General features: G+C 45.9%; 1 protein-coding gene across 8 annotated transcripts in view; it reads right to left on the bottom strand.

Moving 5' to 3' along the window:
• The window catches only part of spega (striated muscle enriched protein kinase a), a 376,412-nt gene that overhangs the window by 80,112 nt on the left and 276,062 nt on the right, over positions 1 to 20,238 (bottom strand). For all 8 annotated transcript variants that reach the window (XM_063051419.1, XM_063051422.1, XM_063051421.1 and 5 more), the window contains 4 exons: positions 20,121 to 20,225; positions 18,537 to 18,743; positions 6,378 to 6,501; positions 1,366 to 1,538 (listed from right to left, as the gene is read on the bottom strand). In XM_063051419.1, the coding sequence (XP_062907489.1) occupies positions 1,366 to 1,538; positions 6,378 to 6,501; positions 18,537 to 18,743; positions 20,121 to 20,225 (609 nt within the window). The remainder of the gene's footprint in view (positions 1 to 1,365; positions 1,539 to 6,377; positions 6,502 to 18,536; positions 18,744 to 20,120; positions 20,226 to 20,238) is intronic.

The raw sequence follows: 20,238 nt of genomic DNA, 5'->3' as shown, positions 1-20,238 counted from the left end.
CACTCTCTATCTAGGCCTTTCAATATTCTGTAGGGTTCAATGAGATTCCCTCCTCATTCTTATAAACTCCAGCGAGTACAAGGCCAGAGCCATCAAATGCTCTTCATACATTAACCTTTTCATTCCCACAATCATTCTCATGAACCTTGTCTGGAGTCTCTCTCCAATTTTTCTCCTTGTACATGTGATAGATAAATGAATCTGAATCTCTAAGTCAATGAGTCGTGATGCCAGGGCCTGATGGTTGAGGCTCCTGAGTTGGCATGTCCTATGTCTGCGAATCCGGGCCAGGGACTGGAGGTGGAGGGGTGGGTGGGTGTGTGTGTGTGTGTCTGTGTTTGTGTGTCTTTGTGTTTGTTTGTGTGTGTGTGTGCCTGTGTGTGTCTCTGTGTGTGCATGTGTGTGTGTGCGTGTAGTTGTTTGTGTGTGTGCCTGTCTGTATGTGTCTGGTGTGTGTGTGTGTGTGTGTGTGAGTCTGTGTGTGCCTGTGTGTGTGTTTGTCTGTGTGTGTTTCTGTGTATGTCTTTGCGCGTGTGTGTCTGTGTCTGTGTGTCTGTCTGTATGTGTTTGTGTGTGTGTATGTCTGTGCCTCTGTGTGTGTGTGTGTGTGTGTGTGTGTGTGTCTGTATGTATGTGTGTGTGTGTGTGTATGTCTGTGCCTGTGTGCCTGTGTGTGTGTTTGTCTGTGTGTGTTTCTGTGTATGTCTTTACATGTGTGTGTGTGTGTGTGTGTTTGTCTGTGTCTGTGCCTCTGTGTGTGTGTGTATGTGTGTTTATGTGTGTGTGTCTATGTGTGTGCACATTTTCGGGCTGCCCAAGCACATGCTCGGACTGAGTTCGTTAACTTAAAACAACTCATTTCACTGTATATTTTGATGTATATGTGATAAGAGTGGGGCGTGGCCAAGTGGTTAAGGCCTTCGTCTAGTGATCTGAAGGTTGCTAGTTCGAGCCTTGGCTAAGGGAATGTGTTGTGTCCTTGAGCAAGGCACTTAACCACACATTGCTCTGCGACAACACTGGTGCCAAGCTGTATGGGTCCTAATGCCCTTCCCTTGGACAACATCGGTGGCGTGGAGAGGGGAGACTTCCAGCATGGGCAACTGCTGGTCTTCCATACAACCTTGCCCAGGCCTGCGCCCTGGAAACCTTCCAAGGCGCAAATCCATGGTCTCACGAGACTAATGGATGCCTATAAATATATGTGATAAATAAACCTGAAACTATCTGGATTGAACTCCATCTGCCCTTCATTGGCCCACTTACCCAGCTGATCCAGACCCCCCCCGCCTCGTTCTCCTGTAACCCCAAGAGAGATTAGAGGTCGGCCGACTGTGTGCTCTTCCCTCCCAACACTACTCTCACCTGCCAGGTGAAGGAGGATTCGACAGGTGTCCTCTCCGTGCTGGTTCCTGGCTGAGACCACCAGCTCCCCAACATCAGCCTTGCTGACCCTCACCATCTTCAGCATGTGCTGGTCATCATCGGTCATGCTCAGCTCATACACCCGAGGTCGGTGTGTCAGCTCCACACCGTTCCTGAAACAGACAGACAGAGCGAGGGAGGGAGGGGAAGGAAGGGAGAGGAGAGGAGAGGGGTGTGAATGGGAAAGAGAGAGGGTGGGAGAAGGGGATGGGGAGAGAAAGAGAGAGAGAGAGGGGGGGGAGGAGAGGGAGAAGGCAATCAGAGTGAAACCAAGAGAGGAAAAGAATGAGAGTTGGGAGAAACAGTGAGAGAAATATAGGGAGAGAGAGAGAGGGGGGGGTTGAGAATGAGGGAGGGAGGGAGAGAGGGAGAGGTTGAGAATGAGGAAGGGAGAGAGAGGGAGAGGTTGAAAATGAGGGAGGGAGGAAGAGGTTGAGAAAGAGGGAGAAAGCATGAGGAAGTGGGAGAGGGATGGAGAGGAAAAGAAAGGAAGGGGAGCAGAGGGAGAAGGAGGGAGGGGGGTGAAGGGCAGGAGAAGGGGAGAGGGGAGAGAAAGAGGGACAAAATGATGAAGGAAGGGAGAGTGGGAGTGGGGAGGGTCAGAGGGATAGAGGAGAGGAGACAGAGAGAGAGAGAAAGGGAGCGACAAAGACAGAAAGAGAATGAGAGTGGGAATAATGGTAGAGTGAGAGAGAGTTGGTGAGGAAGGGAGAGGGAATAAATAAGAGAGTGGGTAGAGGGAGGAAAGTGAGATCAGAAGGAAGGACGAGGGAGAGGAATAGAGAGTCAGAAAGAGAGAGGAAAGGAGTGTGTGGGGGAACAGGAGAAGGCGAGGAGGAAGGAGAAAGAAGGAAAAGAGAGAGAGAGAGAGAAAGAAAATGAGAAAGCAAGGAATGGTGGGAGAGAGAGAGAGAGAGAGAGTATGAGACAGACACAAATCAGTAACACTTCCTGATCTCCCCATCGAGGAGAGCACAGTTTATCCACAGGGTAGGACTGCTTTGTTGGGAGTTGATCCTCGCTGGGATCAGACCAGGAGACCCCGGCAGTCTGCTGCCTTTCCCACTCCAGCCCCAGGCCACCTTCCTCCTCTCCGATGCCCAGCCATGTCAGCTCCAGGACCAGGAGCAGGTGATGCTACATCCACGTGATGGCAGTGTGTGGGAATGATGTCCCCCCCCCCACCACCCACCAGCTGAGAGGATCGAGAACCAGTGGGTCAGATTCTGAAAACAAGGGCCCAGTCACACAGGACAGAGATGAGGAGAAAGATCTTCACGCAGCGTTCTCTACCCTGGGACTGTGAGTGCTCAGTTAGACCAGAGAACTGTACAGCACAGGAATAGGTCCTGCTGCCCACAGCGTTGTGCCAAACCAAATAAATTAGTAACTATGTGGCCAACTAAACTAATCTCTTCTGCCTACACGATGTCTATATCCTTCCATTTTCCTCACATTCACATGTTTATCTAAATGTCTCCTAATGTTTCTGCTTCAATCACCACCACCCCAGGCAAGGCATTCCAGGCATCATCACTCTGTGTGCAAAAAATATGACCCACACATCTGTTTTGAAATTACTCTCTCTCACCTCAAATGCATGCCCTCAGATATTAGACATTTCAATCCTAGTAAAAAGATACTCTCTGTCTACTCTGTCTATGCCTCTCATAATCTTGTAAACCTCAGTCAGATTTCCCTTCAGCCTTCGATACTGCAGAGAAAACCACCTCAGTTTTCCCATCCTCTTGTTATAACACATGGCCTCTAATCCAGACTGCATTGTGGTAACCTTCTTCTATACCCTCTCGGAAGCCTTGGCATTCTTCCTATAATGGGGTGACCAGAACTGTGCACAATAGTCCAGGTGCGGCCGAACTAGAGTTTTATAAAGCTGCAATAAAACTGAGCGTAGTCAAAACAGGAATACTGGATGTTAAGGAAAACTGAAGGACATGGGGACACTGGAGAAAAATGGCTCTCAGGTAAAAGATCACTCTCATAAGTGACATCCAGAACCCAAAAAATTTAAGATTCAAGACTGTTTAATGTCATTTCCAGTACACAAGTGTGTTGTTGTTGTTCGTCCATCATTAACATCGATGAAGACCTCGACACCATTATGATGATGATGGTGTCGAGACTAGCGCGTGATTTGGATTTAAGTGAGGGAGAGTTGCGCAGCGTCAGCCTCACTCTCTCTTCCCAATTCCCATCTGGATCCAGTGGCAAGACAGAGTCTAGACGGCTGGAGATGGGACTAGGCGCAGTGGATGACCAGGACGTCTTCTGTGTCTTGTCCTGCTCTACACATTCCACAACGCTTGCAGAGACCGCCTTCTTGACCGTTGGACCTTCCATAGGTCTCGTCCGCTCAATCCGCCGGAGTCTGTCTTCACATGCTGGGATAGACAACTCCCTATCTCACCGAGGGTTTGAGACCCGTCGGCTACCCTCACCTGGTTTAGCCGGCTTGTTGAAGCCGTTGCCCGGGGTGTGGTCGCTGTCGCATGCAAACAGCTATGGGGAGCCACAGGTGAGAGCTGAGTGCCAGGTGGGGACCAAAGATGGACTAACCACCCTGAAAAGGATGCGACATGTTTCCCCCCACCAGAGGTGCTATCCCTCCCTGACACCCCATATACCAAGTGTAAAGGATAATGAAATAATTGTTATTCTGGATCTGATGTAGCACACAGAAAATGCACAAAAGATAAATAACAAAATAATAAAAATACATAATGTAGCTTATATACTGTATATGTTGATAAAGTGATGCTGGGCTGCACTATAGGTGGAGCTTAGCAGTGACTCCTTAGAGCTCACATGAGGAAACAGCTTAATTTCTACTTTTAATGTCTCTCGTTTTCCTTTTCAGGGTGGATAGGGTTCTGTCCGAGACTCTGACCTGGAGTTACACTTAAATTTCAGCTCCTTGCAGCAGTGGGACCCTCTTCTGCTTTTTGAAATCCCAAGGACGCAGCCTAGAAGGTGATCACGCCTTTGGCATTCTGAGACTTTGCAGCTCTGTGGATGAGCTGATTCCACGCCGGTGCTGCTGACTGAAGCATCGCGGGAGAAAATGGAACATTGGGAACAGTGGATTGGCTGTCGGGGGCTCCATACTCGATGAATCGTGTGCTCTCTCTTTCTTGTTGGTGGGGCAGGTTTGTTGCCAATTCTCCAGTTGGAGAACTCAGAATCAAAGTGACGCGGCAGACTTTATCATCGCAAATCAGCAAGTTGTATTGTTTATCTCTCCCCTCCCAATGATTGACACCTCTCTGCCCCTTTATCAGGGAGAGAGAGAGCCTGTGGTATGTCAGATTGTTGGGTGAACGATTAGTTGTTGCTCTGCAGATCATGATCTTTCTCGGGGGCTTTGCTATTGCTTGCTTGGTGGGTGGAGGGTGCTAATGCTTTTTGCTGAAGTAAGTAGGGGTGGGGGAGGATTGTTGCTTTGCTGCTGCTTGTGCATGGAGGGGAGAGCAGGGGGTCTTTAGGGTTCTAACGTTTTTACTGTCACTCATTCTTTGGGGCACCCTTCTGTTTCCGAGGATGTCTGCAAAGAACAAGAACTTCGGGATGTATATTGCATACATTTCTCTGATACTAAATGCAACTATTGAAACTACATAAGGTGACCGACAGGAAACAATAAAGTAGTGGTGGTAGGTGGTGTGGAAGGTGGCTTAGTGGGTGGAGGGGTTGATCTTGGGGAAAGTAACTGTCTTTGTGTCTGGTGGTCCTGGCGTGGATGTTACATGGTCTCCTCCCAGATGGGAGTGGGACAAGCAGCCCTTGAGCAGGGTGGGTGGGATCCTTCATGAGCTACTGGCCCTTTCCTGGCACCTTTCTGTACATATGCCCCTGATGGCGGGTAGGCTGGTGCGGGTGATGCGTTGGGCAGTTTTGACTGTCCATTGTACAGCCTTCCTGTCTGCTGCAGTGCAGTTTCCGTACCAAGCAGTGATAAGGAGAAAGTGGATCCTGCAGTGTCAGAGAAGGTTAGGAAGTCGTATGGAGGGCTATGTAGAAGGGAAGTGTTAGATTGATCTTAAAATATGTTAAAAGGTCAGTACAATATCATGGGCTGAAGGGCCTGTACAGTTCTGTACTGTAGCTTGCACGGTAGAGAGCACAGGAAAGGTTCACACGGATGCTGTTGGATTAGAGAGCATGTGCTATAACAAGAGCTCGGACAAGCTTGCACTATTTTTCTCTTGAGTGGTGGAGGCCGAGGGGAGAGCTAATTACTTGTAAGATTAAGAGAGGCAAGGATGGAGTAGACAGCTGGTATCTCTTGCCCAGGGTCAGAATGTCCAGTACCAGAGGGCATGCATTTAAGGTGAGAGCTGAACGTTGCGAGGCGATCTGAGGGTGAAGTTTTTTACATGGAGTGTGGTGGGTGCCAGGACTGGTGGTAGAGGCAGACACAAAAGATTGTTTCAGAGGCTGTTAGACAGACACATAAATATGCAGGGGATGGAGAGAGATGGATGACGTGCAGGCAGACGAGATTTAGTTTAATTTGGAATTGTGTTCAGCACAGACACTGTGGGCTGGAAGGCCTGCTCCTGTGCTGTAGTTCTGTGTTCTATGTTCTAAGTTTGTTTGCTCATAGTTGCCAAGGCCTGACAAAGTTTAAAGGAGATGTGTGGGACAAGTTTGTTTCACAGAGTGGTGGGTATCTGGAACACATTGCCGGGGTCGGTGGTGGAAACAGATACAACAAAGAGGCTCTTACACAGGCACGTGAATGTGCAGAGAACGGAGGGATATAGTACACAGGCTGATTAGTTTAATCATGCACCCTTAGCTTAATTAGTTTGGCACAACACTGTAGGCTGAAAGACCTGTTCCTGTGCTGTACATGGGGGAGGAGCGGGGGAGGGTGGTTGGATACCTGCTCCAGTTGCCCTCATCCTGCTCTGGCTCTTGTTCCCAGTTACCTGGTCCAGGTGACGTCTGCCTGCACGTAGTTCAGCGTACAGATTATAGAAGTGCTCTGGTTCTCCACGGCAAACACCACATCTGGTTTGTCTATGAAGCTGGGAGCCTCCTCCAGGTACGGGCCTGTCAGAAGGTACACTGGTAATTTAACGTCAGAAAGTCCCACAGCACAGAAGCAGGCCCTTCAACCCATCTAGTCCGTACTGAACTATTACTCTGCCTAATCCCATCAACCTGCACCTGGACCACAGTCCTCCATACCCTTCCCATCCACGTACTTATCCAAACTTCTCTTAAACGTTGAAATAGAACCTGCATCCACCACTTCCACCAGCAGCTTGTTCCACACTCTCCCCACCCTCTGAGTGAAGAATTTCCCCCTCAGGTTCCCCTTAAATATTTCACCTTTCACCTTTCACCCTTAACCCATGACAGCTGGTTCTAGTCTCACCCAACCTCAGTGAAAAACTCAATTTGTATTTACTCTATGTATAGTCCTCATAATTTTCTATACCCCTTATTTCCCCTAAATTCCACATTGGTTTATTGTTGTCATACATACTGAAATATGGTAAAAAACTTGTCTTGCTGTTTATACATTTCAATTCGTTACATGGGGCATTGAGGTAGTATAAGAATAAACAATAGCAGAGTGCAGAATAAATTGTTAAAGCTACAAAGAGCTGTGCTGAGCAACATGTCAGTGTAGCAGTTAGCGTAACGTTGTACAGAGCTAGCTGTAAGAGTGGGGTTCAGTTCCCACTACAGTCTGTGAGCGTTCGTACGTTCTCCCCGTGACTGCGCGGGTCTCCTCCAGGTGCTCTGGTTTCCTTCCTCATTCCAAAGAAATTAAAGATTAAAGATTAGCTTTATTTGTCACACATACATCAAACCATGCAGTGAAATGCGTTGTTTGTGTCAAAGGCCCACACAATCCAAGGATGTGCTGGGGGCAGCCCACAACTGTTGACACTTTTCCAGCACCAACATAGCATGCCGACAGCTCACGAACCCTAATGATCTGTCTTTGGAATGTGGGAGGTCTAATGACGTGCAGGTTAGGGTTAGTAGGTTGTGGGCATGTTATGTTGGTGCTGGAAGCATGGTGACATTTACAGGCTACCTCCGGCACTTCCTCAGACTGTGCTGGTCATTGATGTAAACAATGCATTTCACTGTATGTTTCGGTAATTCGATGTACATGTGCCAAATCAAGCTAATCTTCTTTTCATCTTATGCAATAAAGTGCAAGGGCCATAACTAACCAGATTGTGAGGTCAACAGTCCATCATATTGTCCTACAGCAGGAGTCCCCAACCTTTTTTACACTGCGGACCGGTTTAATATTGTCAATATTCTTGCCGACCGAAGTGGGGGGGTGTTCAAGTAGGGTTAAACTCACCTCAGCATGTCTTTTACAGTTAGGGTTGCCAACTTTCTCACTCCCAAATAAGGGACAAAAGTAGTAATCAAATCCCGGGACACTTTGCCCCAAGAGACTACCATGACTATGAAGACTTGCGCAGGCACCTGTGTGCGCATGTGCGTACGTGCCGATTTTTTCCCCCCACCAATCGGTTTTGCCTTATCTTCCTGACTACACTGTACATACATTATTTCTACTTTATATAGGCTATGTATTTATCATATCATTCCTGCTTTTACTATATGTTAGTGTTATTTATTTTCGGTTTTATGTGTTATTTCGTATGATTTGTTAGGTTATTTTTTGGGTCTGGGAACGCTCAAAAATTTTCCCGATAAATTAATGGTAATTGCTTCTTCGCTTTACGCCATTTCAGCATGAAAGGTTTCATAGGAACGCTCTACCTTAGCGGGGGAAATACGGGACAAGGGCGGTCCCTTATGGGACAAACCAACTTAAACCATAAGGCCATAAGACATAGGAGCAGAATTAGGGCACCTGGCCCATCGAGTCTGCTCTGCCATTCAATCATGGCTGATCCTTCTTTTTAATCTCCTCCAATATCTTGCTTTCTCCCCATATCCTTTCATGCCCAGAGTAATCAAGAATTTATCAACCTCTGCCTTAAACATACCCAATGACTTGGCCTCCACATCTGCCTGTGGCAATGAAATCCACAGATTCACCACTCTCTGGCTAAAGAAATTCCTCCTTATCTCTGTTCTAAATACGTAGATATCTCTCTATTAGGCGGGAGGAGAAGATGGCGACGCGATGCAGCTCGCAGTGGCCACTCCGGTGGTGATGTCTGTTATTTGTCAAGTAGGGTGCCATGCACAATCCTGATTTGATGGAGACGGACGTGAGAGCATGGAGGAACATCTGGTGAAACTTCTGAAATGCCTGTTTCGCTGCTGCTGCTACTGTGTGGTCCAGAATCTCTGGAGGAGAAGGCCCCGAGTCCTTGGCTTTGTTTGTTGCTCGGTGGCCAGGGCGGGGTCGAAGCGCTCGGCAGAGGATGGCACTCGGAGAGGCTGTGTCGGAAGGGCTGGTCGGATGCTTGAAGTTTTCGGACGGACTCAGAGTCCGCTGCGGTTGGGTGCTTCTAATAGTGCTGCATCGGCAAGTTGGCGGCGCTTGGAGTTCATGGCGGGGAGAGTTTCTCCCTTCAGCCACCTGTGTGAGATGATGAGTCTGTCGGGACTTTGAGACTTTTTTTTACCGTGCCCATAGTCTGCTCTTTATCAAATTATGGTATTGCTTTGCACTGTTGTAACTATATGTTATAATTATGTGGTTTTGTCAGTTTTAGTCTTGGTTTGTCCTGTGTTTTCTTGTGATATCATTCTGGAGGAATGTTGTATCATTTTTTAATGCATGCATTTCTAGATGACAATAAACGAGGACTGAGTGTCCTCATAATCTAATTCTGAGACTGTGTTCTCTGGAATTAGACTCTCCTATCATAGAAAACATACTCCCTACCTCTACTCTATCGAGGCCTTTCAACATTTGATAGGTTTCAATGAGGTCACCCCTAATTTTTCTGAATTCCAGTGAGTAGAGGGCCAGAGCCGTCAAACGCTCTTCTTGTGATTAGCCTTTCAATTCCAGAATCATTTTCATGAACCTCCTTTGAACCTTCTCCAATGTCAGCATGTCCTTTCTTAGATAAGGGGCCCAAAACTGCTCACAATACACCAAGTGAGGCCTCACCAATGCTTTAGAAAGCCTCAACATTACATCCTTGCTTTTCTATTGGACCATAAGACCATAAGACAAAGGAGCAGAAGTCAGCCATTCGGCCCATTGAGTCTGCTCTGCCATTTTATCATGAGCTGATCCATTCTCCCATTTAGTCCCACTCCCCGGCCTTCTCACCATAACTTTTGATGCCCTGGCTACTCAGATATCAATCTCTACCTTAAATACACCCAATGACTTGGCCTCCACTGCTGCCCATGGCAACAAATTCCATAGATTCACCACTTTCGACTAAAAAAATTTCTTCGCATTTCTGTTCTGAATGGGCGCCCTTCAATCCTTAAGTCACGCCCTCTTGTACTAGACTCCCCCATCATGGGAAACAACTTTGCCACATCCACTCTGTCCATGCCTTTCAACATTCAAAATGTTTCTATGAGGTCTCCTCTCATTCTTCTAAACACCAGGGAATATAATCCAAGAGCGGACGAACGTTCCTGATATGTTAACCCTCTCATTTCCTGAATCATTCCAGTGAATCTTCTCTGTACCCTCTCCAACGTCAGCACATCCTTTCTTAAATAAGGAGACCAAAACTGCCCACAGTACTCCAAGTGAGGTCTCACCAGCACCTTATAGAGCCTTAACATCACATCCCTGCTCCTATACTCTATTCCTCTAGAAATGAATGCCAACATTGCATTCGCCTTCTTCACTACCAACTCAACCTGGAGGTTAACCTTAAGGGTATCCTGTACGAGGACTCCCAAGTCCCGTTGCATCTCAGAACTTTGAATTCTTTCCCTATTTAAATAATAGTCTGCCTGTTTATTTCTTCTGCCAAAGTGCATAACGATACACTTTTCAACATTGTATTTCATTTGCCACTTCTTTTCCCATTCTTCCAATCTATCCAAGTCTCTCTGCAGACTCTCCGTTTCCTCAGCACTACTGGCCCCTCCATCTATCTTCATATCGTCAGCAAACTTAGCCACAAAGCCATTTATTCCATAATCCAAATCGTTGATGTACAATGTAAAATGAAGTGGCCCCAACACTGACCCCCTGTGGAACACCACTGGTAACTGGCAACCAACCAGAATAGGATCCCTTTATTCCCACTCTCTGTTTCCTGCCAATCAGCCAATGCTCTATCCACATATGTAACTCTCCCGTAATTCCATGGGCTCTTATCTTGTTAAGTAGCCTCATGTGTGGCACCTTGTCAAAGGCCTTCTGAAAATCCAAATATACAACATCCACTGCATCTCCCTTGTCTAGCCTACTGGTAATTTCCTCAAAAAATTGTAATAGGTTTGTCAGGCAGGATTTTCCTTTAAGGAATCCATGCTGAGTTCTGCCTATCTTGTCATATGCTTCCAGGTACTCTGTAACCTCATCCTTGACAATCGACTCCAACAACTTCCCAACCACCGATGTCAAGCTAACAGGTCTATAATTTCCTTTTTGCTTCCTTGCCCCCTTCTTAAATAGCGGAGTGACATTTGCAATCTTCCAGTCCTCCGGAACCAGGCCAGAATCTATCGACTTTTGAAAGATCATCGCTAATGCCTCCGCAATCTCCACAGCTACTTCCTTCAGAACACGAGGGTGCATTCCATCTGGTCCAGGAGATTTATCGACCTTTAGACTATTCAGCTTCCTGAGTACTTTCTCTGTCGTAATTGTGATTATGCACACTTCTCTTCCCTACCGCCCTTGAGTGTCTGGTATACTGCTGGTGTCTTCCTCAGTGAAGACTGATGCAAAATACTCGTTCAGTTCCTCCGCCATCTCCTTATCTCCCATTACAATTTCTCCAGCATCATTTTCTATCAGTTCTATATCTACTCTCACCTGTCTTTTACTCTTTATATACTTGAAAAAGCTTTTAGTATCCTCTTTGATATTATTTGCTAGCTTCCTTTCATAGTTAATCTTTTCCCTCTTAATGACCTTCTTAGTTTCCTTTTGTAAGGTTTTAAAAACTTCCCAATCCTCTGTCTTCCCACTAATTTTTGCTTCCTTGTACGCCCTCTCCTTTGCTTTAACTTTGGCTTTGACTTCTCTTGTCAACCACGGTTGCATCCTTTTTCCATTCGAAAATTTCTTCATTTTTGGCATGTACCTGTCTTGCACCTTCCTCACCTCTCGCATAAACTCCAGCCACTGCTGCTCTGCCGTCTTTCCTGCCAGTGTCCCTTTCCAGTCAACTTTGGCCAGTTCCCCTCTCATGCCACTGTAATTTCCTTTACTCCACTGAAATGCCGACACATCAGATTTTCGCTTCTCTTTTTCAAATTTCACAGTGAAGTCAATCATGTTATGACCACTGCCTCCTAAGGGTTCCTTCACCTCAATCTCTCTAATCACCTCTAATTTAGCCCAATATACGGGATGTCCCGGCTAATACGGGACAGTTGGCAACCCTATGTTCAAGTTCAACAGTGCGTGACAGGGAATGAGGAAAGGTGCAGCTGACTCATATTGTTTCCTCACGGACCTGCAGCACATGCTTTGCGACCCGGTACCGCTGTCCTACAGGGTCGTTCAATAGTCTTATAACAGTGGGGTAGAAGCTGTTGTTAAGCTTGGTGGTACGTGCTTTCAGGCTTTTCTATCTTACCTGAAGGGAATGGGGAAAAGAGAGAATGTCTGGGGTGGGTGGGTGGGGTCTTTGATTATGTTGGCTGTTTTATTGAGACAGTTTATTGTGGTCACATCCAGAGCAACTCCCATAACAAGTGTGATGCATCAGAACAGAATCCTTTTTATGGTGCATTGATAAAAATTGGTAAACAGTCAATGTGGGCACGCCAAATTTCTTTAGCTTCCTGAAGAAGTACAGGTGTTTGAGAGCTCTCTTAGCCATGACGTTTATGTGGCTGGACTAGGACAGGGTGCTGGTGATGCTCACTCCAAGGAAATGGAAGCTCTCCACCTCAACACCGTTGGTATAAACAGGAGCATCTGCACCGAAGGTCAATGACTTTGTGAAGGGAGCTGATGCAAAGGTGGGGAATTATGAAAATAGATACGACAGAGATAGAGAAGAGTGGGTGCTGGGATTGGAACCAGGGGACATAGCCTCAAGATTTGGGGGAGTAGATTTAGGATGGAGATCAGGAGGAACTGTTTTTCCCAGAGAGTAGTGAGTCTGTGGAATTCTCTGCACAGGGAAGTAGTAGAGGCTACCTCAGTTAATATATTTAAGATACAGTTAGATAGATCTTTGCATAGCAGGGGAATTAAGGGTTCTGGGGAAAAGGCAGGTAGTTGCAGCTGAGTCCACAGTCAGACCAGCCATGATCTCATTGAATGTCAGAGCAGGCTGAACAGGCCAGATGGCCGACTCCTGTTCCTAGTTCTTATGTTCTTATATTATGTTCTAATAGATTTAATGGCCCAAAATATCATGGGTCTAAAGAAGATAAATGAGATTATAAAGATTAGCTTTAGTTGTCAAGATTCAAGATTGTTTATTGTCATTAGTTAGTAGATGACTGTAAAGGAAAATGAAATGACTGCCACTCCAGATCTGATGCAGCACAAAAAAACCTACAATGTAAGCATAAAAACCACAATAAAAAAACACAATAAATACAAATACAGTGGATTCCAGTTAATTGGTCCATTGGTTAATCAGGGAAGCCGCTTATTTGGGACAAATATAGAACATAAACTAATTGAGAAAATAGCCGAGTTTCCCTTTGTTTGTTTGGGACACTAAGCCACTTCATTGGGACAGGAGATTGAAGCTGAGCAATTTCTAACTGCTGTCAGTTGAATTGAAGTGAATTGAATTGACTTTATTTCTTACATCCTTCATATACATGAGGAGTAAAAATTTTTACGTCATGTCTCCGTCTAAAAGTGCAATGTGCAATTTATAGTAATTTGTAATAAATATAATGTACAACAGGACAGTCAATATAACATAGAAATACAGTTGTGTCAACGTGAATTAATCAGTCTGATGGCCTAGTGGAAGAAGTTGTCCTGGAGCCTGCTGGTTCTGGCTTTTATGCTGCAGTACCATTTCCCAGATAGTAGCAGCTGGAACAGTTTGTGATTGGGGCGACTCAGGTCCCCAATGATCCTTTGGGCCCTTTTTATGCACCTGTCTCTGTAAATATCCTGAATAGTGGGAAGTTCACATCTACAGATGTGCTGGGCTGTCCACATCACTCTCTGCAGAGTCCTGCGATTGAGGGAAGTACAGTTCTCATACCAGGCAGTGATGCAGCCAGCAACAGGAATTCTGCAGATGCTGGAAATTCAAGCAACACATATCAAAGTTGCTGGTGAATGCAGCAGGCCAGGCAGCAAATCTAGGAAAAGGTACAGTCGACGTTTCAGGCCGAGACCCTTCATCAGGACATGTAGCCAGTCAGGATGCTCTCAATTGTGCTCCTGTAGAAAGTTTAGAATTTGAAGGCTCATGCCAAACTTGTTCAACCATCTGAAGTGAAAGAGGGGCTGTTGTGTTTTCTTCACTACACAGCTGGTGTGCATAGACCACGTGAGATCCTCAGTGATGTGTATGCAGAGGAACTTAAAGCTGTTCACCCTCTCAACCCCAGATCCATTGACATTGCTAGAGTGATTTTTTTTGGGTAGATGATTTGTTTACACTTAAATGACTTTGGCCACCAGACTTCTATTTTAACTGTTTGACAAAGGACTGTGGATTGAGTCCACCACAATGGGCTTTCTAAAAGGTGTGAATACCAGATGCCTTGGGCGCCATAGTTTGACTTGATGCTGTAGTTTCGAAGATAGTATTATCTATATATTATTGATATTAATTGTTTTCTATGTTAGCACGGGAAATGCCAAATAAATGTATCATAGACTTAACTTACATTCCTAAAGGCTGTGGATACCAACCCAGACATGTTGGCGTCAGAAGGAAAGGATGGTGTGATATTTTGTATGTAGCTTCAATAGGAAGCATTGTCTATGCATTGTCTATAACTTTTTAAGTAGCAATTGCCTTTGTGTTTAGCATATAAATATCGAGCCCACATTGAGCTAGCAGACCTTTCTGCGGAAAGCGTCTCCGTCCGTAAGATGCCTGCTGTACCTCGTTGTGTCGAATAAAGAAGCTGCTTTGTATTTACCAGTGACTCTGTCCCTCTGGTGATTTCATCCACGCTACAACAGCATCAACAGGGATTAGGCTGTCTCCATTCCTCCTGTAGTCCACAACCAGCTCCTTTGTTTTTGTGACATTGAGGGAGTGTTCTTTTTCTTGACACCACTGTGTCAGGGTGATGACTTCTCCTCTGTAGGCTGCCTCTTTAATACTTGTGATAAGGCCAATCAGTGTAGTATCATCAGCAAATTTAATTAGCAGATTGGAACTTTGGGTGGTGATGTAGTCATGGGTATACAGAAAGTAAAGGAGGGGGTTTAGGACACAGCCCTAAGGGTCAGAGGGGCAGAGGTGAGGGAGCCCACTCTTACCACCTGCTGGCGATCTGACGGGAAGTCCAGGATCCAGCTGCACAAGGCAGGGTGGAGGTCGAGGTCTCTGAGCTTCTTGTCAAGTCTGGAGGGAATTATGATGTTGAATACTGAACTGTAGTCCAAGAACAGCATTCTCAAATAAGCATCCTTCTTCTCTTACTAGCTCTTCCTTCAGTTAGTCCTGACGAAGGGTCCCGGTCTGAAACATCGACTGTACCTCTTCCTAGAGATGCTGCCTGGCCTGCTGCGTTCACCAGCAACTTTGATGTGTGTTCCTTCTTCTCCAGATGTGTAAGGACAATGTGTAGTGCTGTGGCTATTGCATCACCTGTCGATCGGTTGAGTCAGTAGGTGAATTGTAGGGAGTCCAGTGTGGGTGGTGGCAAGCTGCAGATGTCGTCCTTGACCAGCCTCTCAAAGCATTTGCCTATTATTGCGACAGGATGCCAGTCATTCAGACATGTTACCTTGGTCTTTTTAGGTATAGGAACAATGGTGGATGCTTTGAAGCAGGAGGGCACTCTACACTGGGAGATGGAGAGATTAAAAATATTGGTTAAACACACCTGCCAGTTGTGCCGCGTCCAGGGATGCCGTCCGTTCTCGCAGTCTTGCGACTGTCCACTCATTGGAAACACCGGTGTACTTCAGCCTCAGAGATGACTAAGGTGCAGGTCGCTTCAGTAGCTCTCCTCGGGGGCTCAGTGTTGGGGACATCGAATTGAGTGTAAAAAAGTGTCAGCTCATCTGGGACAAAGGCAGTGATATTGGCAGCACCACTGTGTTTAGCTTTGGTGTGCAGACCTTGCCACAAGCTGCATGTGTTGTTGGTGGAAATTTGTGTCTGGATCTTGTCACTGTATTGTCGTTTCGCTGCCTTCATGACTTTGCGTAATCATAGCTGCATTTTTTAAGTTCCTGTTGGTTACTGTTATGTGCACTTGTGTGTCTGTTCGACTCCACACCATGCTTAGAGCAAACAGTTTTTAAATAGTGCCAGTTGTATGCGTTTGTGTTCAAAAATCAGTGATTTTTGTCACTGATAGTTGGCAAGAAATAAGATGTAAGATAACTCAGAACTGTTTTGAATTGAATGATCATTATTGTCATTATACATAGGTACAATGAAACTCTGTTTGGCTTCCTCTCAGGCAATTAAATAAAGTGGTAGATAAAAACAAGACAGTAATAGAAAAACAGTATTAAATAGATAAGTAGCAGAAAATAAGTTTCAGCAGCACCAGAATATCACAGTAATGCACAAAGTGCCGTTAGTGCCAGTATTTGAGTCCTTGTGTCTGCATGTGTGTGCTCACAGTTTCAGTCTTCGTTCTGTGGGAGTGGTGTGATGGAGGCCACAGCTCTGTTCCTCAGTCTATTCATTCTGGCTTTTAGTGTCCTGAACCTTTTGCTGGACGGCAGCGAGTCAAACAGGGAGCGGCCGGGGTGTGTGGTGTCTCTGGTTATGCTGATCGCTTTCCTCCTGAGTCTGCTGGAATAGATGGTGTCCAGTCCTGGGAGCTCCATCCTGACAATTCGCTGGGCCGCCTTCACCACGCGATGCAGGTCTTGTCGCTCAGCGGCTGTGCAGCTGGCATTCCACACTATGGCACTGTTGGTCAGGATGGTTTCAATTGTGCTTCTGTAGAAGTTAAGCAACAGCTTTTGTGGAAGTTTAGCCTGCTTCAGCTTTCTGAGGAAGAAGAGTCTTTGTTGTGCCTTTTTTACAAGCAGCGAGGTGTTGGTGGTCCATGTCAGCTGTTTTGACAACATAACTCCAAGGAACTTTAGGTTTTCCACACTTTCCACTACCTCTCCATGTATATGGAGGGGGGGCTGTACTCTGTCCTTCGATCTCCTGAAGTCAATGATCATCTCTTTTGTTTTAGAAGTGTTAAGGACCACTGTGTTTGCTCACTGTGGTTTCAAGCATCCAGGCTTGGAGATGCTAGAAACGGGTGGGAGTGAAAATGGAATGATTTCACTACTTCAACAAGTTAGAAACTATGAAAAATTTGAAGATATCGACAGTCATCTTGAATGTTACAATGAAAATGAAGATTTGGAGGATGCAATTGTCGAAAGCTTTGTATGAAAGCAATCCACTAAGTGCTCTGGGTGTCTGCACTGATTTTGTTCAGAATGCAGCAGCATACATTGGATGAATTCCCCCGTTGATAACTATTAGGAACCAATGCACAGTTTTATAGTACTGTAGTAGTATTGCTAGTGTTGTAATTTGTTCTGTATTTCATCTACAAACTCAACTTGTTACTCAGTTAAATGGAGGTTGGCCTTCTTTATGTGTTTTTATCCATTTCCAGGAATCTTTGGCTAATTAAGGGAGCTACTTAATTGCGCCAAAACGTACTGATCCTGATGTGTCCCAACTAACTGGAATCCACTGTACAGTTTATATACATCGGCTGAATGTTTGTACATAACGTGATGCTAGGTCCAGGAGTATCTGTGCATAAAGTGACTCTGACAGGAAATGATATAGCAGTGGTGGTGGGGGGTCATTGGGGGGAGTCACATGTACATCAAAAAATACAGTGAAATGCATCATTTGTGTTAACAGTCAACAAAGTCAGAGGCTGTGCTGGGGGCAGCCCACAAGTGTCTCCATGCTCCCAGCAACAACATAGCAAGTCCACAGTGTACTAATCCTAACTGTATGTCTTTGAAATGCGTGAGGAAACGGGAGCACCCAAAAGAAACCCACACAGTCATGGGAAGAACATACACACTCTTTACAGTCAACGTTGGGAATTAAACCCACACAGTCACGGGAAGAACGTACACACTCACCACAGTCAACGTTGGGAATCAAACCCACACAGTCACAGGAAGAATGTACACACTCTTTACAGTCAACATTGGGAATTAAACCCTCATAGTTATGGGAAGAATGTACGTTGGGAATTAAACCCACACAGTCACGGGAAGAACGTACACACTCACCACAGTCAACGTTGGGAATTAAACCCACACAGTCACAGGAAGAATGTACACACTCTTTACAGTCAACGTTGGGAATTAAACCCACATAGTCATGGGAAGAACGTGCGTTGGGAATTAAACCCACATAGTCACGGGAAGAACGTACACACTCTTTACAGTCAACTTTGGGAATTAAACCCACACAGTCACGGGAAGAACGTACGCACTCTTTACAGTCAACGCTGGGAATTGAACCCCAATTCCTGGTGCTGTAAAGCATTACACTAACTGCTACACTATTGGGCCACTTTTTGTATGGAAAATGGTTTATTTTTTCATTTAAGTGCATTCTCTGTGCACTTTATGTCAACTTGTACATCTACAGAACACTTTTTTATCTGTAAATATTATCATGTTAATATTATTTTATGTGCTGTATGTGACATATATACAGAGTTTTACACCCTGGTCCCTGAAGAACAATGTTTCGTTTAGCCGTACACATGTGTACAGTTGAATGAGAATAAACCTGAACTTGAAGTTAAATTGCCTTTCTTTTCTATACTTTCACTCTGTGACCATCTGCCTCCCTCAGCCTGAAGCAGTTGCTTACCTCTGTCCAGTAGCTTGACGGGCTCGGACACTGCTGAAGGTTTGCTGCAGCTCTTGGACGTGGCGCTCTGGATGCGGAAGAGGTACTGGATGCCTTTGTTCAGAGACTGGATGGTGAAGCTGGTGTCCCGGATGTTAGTTTTCAGGATGTGCCACTGAGCAGATCCCAGCACTTGGCTCTGAATGACGTACGTTAGGCTGGTGGGATCTGCGAACGATCAGAGACAGTTGACGCCTTGTGGTGAGGAAATCTCCCCACATTAGAAAGACACAGCACACTGAAATAGGCCCTTCCGCCCATCTTGAGCATGCTGACCATCAAATACCATCTATTCTAAACCCATTTGCCAGCACTTAGGAATCAAGAATCAACTTTATTTGCCAAAAACATTTACATGTATTAGGAATTAGCTGTGGTGTGCTGGCGCACCATGCAACAAAGAACAACATTCAGCATTATAAAGAATAAAGACATATAAAAATATAATTAAAGGTTTAAATACAGATATGGGATAAAATTTGCATAAATACATAAACACCAGCATATATTTACAATGTGAACAGTATTATAAAAGGCAGTTTAAAGTGTTTACAGTGCAGTGACTGAGGTAATGGATAGTGCTTATCAGTCACCATAGAAAGCATTCTGTCTGGATACACCATGGATTGGTATGGCAACTGCTCTGTACGTGACCACAAGAAACTACAGTCCACACTTCTTGCTGCCTCAGTAAAGCAGCCAGTATGATCAATGACCCTGCCTACCCCTCATCTCCACCCTCCTATCAGGTAAGATACAAAAGCTTGAAAGCAAGTACCATGAGGACCAAGAACAGCTTCTACCACACGGCCATAACAGAGTGTGTGATGGGACAGTGTAGAGGAAGCTTCACTCTGTGTCTAACCCTGGGAGTGTGTGATGGGCTGGTGTAGAGGGAGCTTCACTCTATGTCTGACCCTGGGAGTGTGTGATGGAATGGTGTAGATTGAGCTTCACTCTGTGTTTGACCATTGGGAGTGTGTGATTTGATAGTCTGGAAGGAGCTTCACTGGATGTCTGACCCTGGGAGTGTGTGATGGGATGGTCAAGAGGGAGCTTAACTGGGTGTCTAAACTGGGAGCAGGGTAACAAGCTATAGTTTCCATCCTGTGTATAAGACGCAGACCAGACAATGTGGAGGTACAGTCCCAGATGGTGCATCAACCTCCCTCCCCCAGCCTGCCCATCCCTGGCGTGGTCTATGACCGTACACCTGTCCCTGATGTGGTCTATGACCGTACACCCATCCCTGGCGTGGTCTATGACCGTACAACAGTCCCTGATGTGTTCTATGACTACACACCCGTCCCTGATGTGGTCTATGACTGTACACCCATCCCTGGTGCGGTCTATGACTGTACACCCGTCCCTGGTGTGGTTTATGACCGTACATCAGTGGTCTATGACTGTACACCCATCCCTGGTGCGGTCTATGACTGTACACCCATCCCTGGTGTGGTTTATGACTGTACACCCATCCCTGACATGGTCTATCACTGTACACCTGTTCCTGACGTGGTCTTTGACTATACACCCTGCCGTTACCTATTGCCGGGTCAAGTTTCTTCGGTTTGTTCCACCGGAGGGTGACGGTACGACCGGTCACTCCCACCACCACTGGCGGCCCGCTGGGAGGGGCAGGGACAACGTCTGCAGAGAGGGC

Source organism: Mobula hypostoma, chromosome 6, assembly GCF_963921235.1.
Source record: "Mobula hypostoma chromosome 6, sMobHyp1.1, whole genome shotgun sequence".
NCBI lineage: Eukaryota > Metazoa > Chordata > Chondrichthyes > Myliobatiformes > Myliobatidae > Mobula > Mobula hypostoma.
This window is presented reverse-complemented; position numbering and strand designations above follow the sequence as displayed.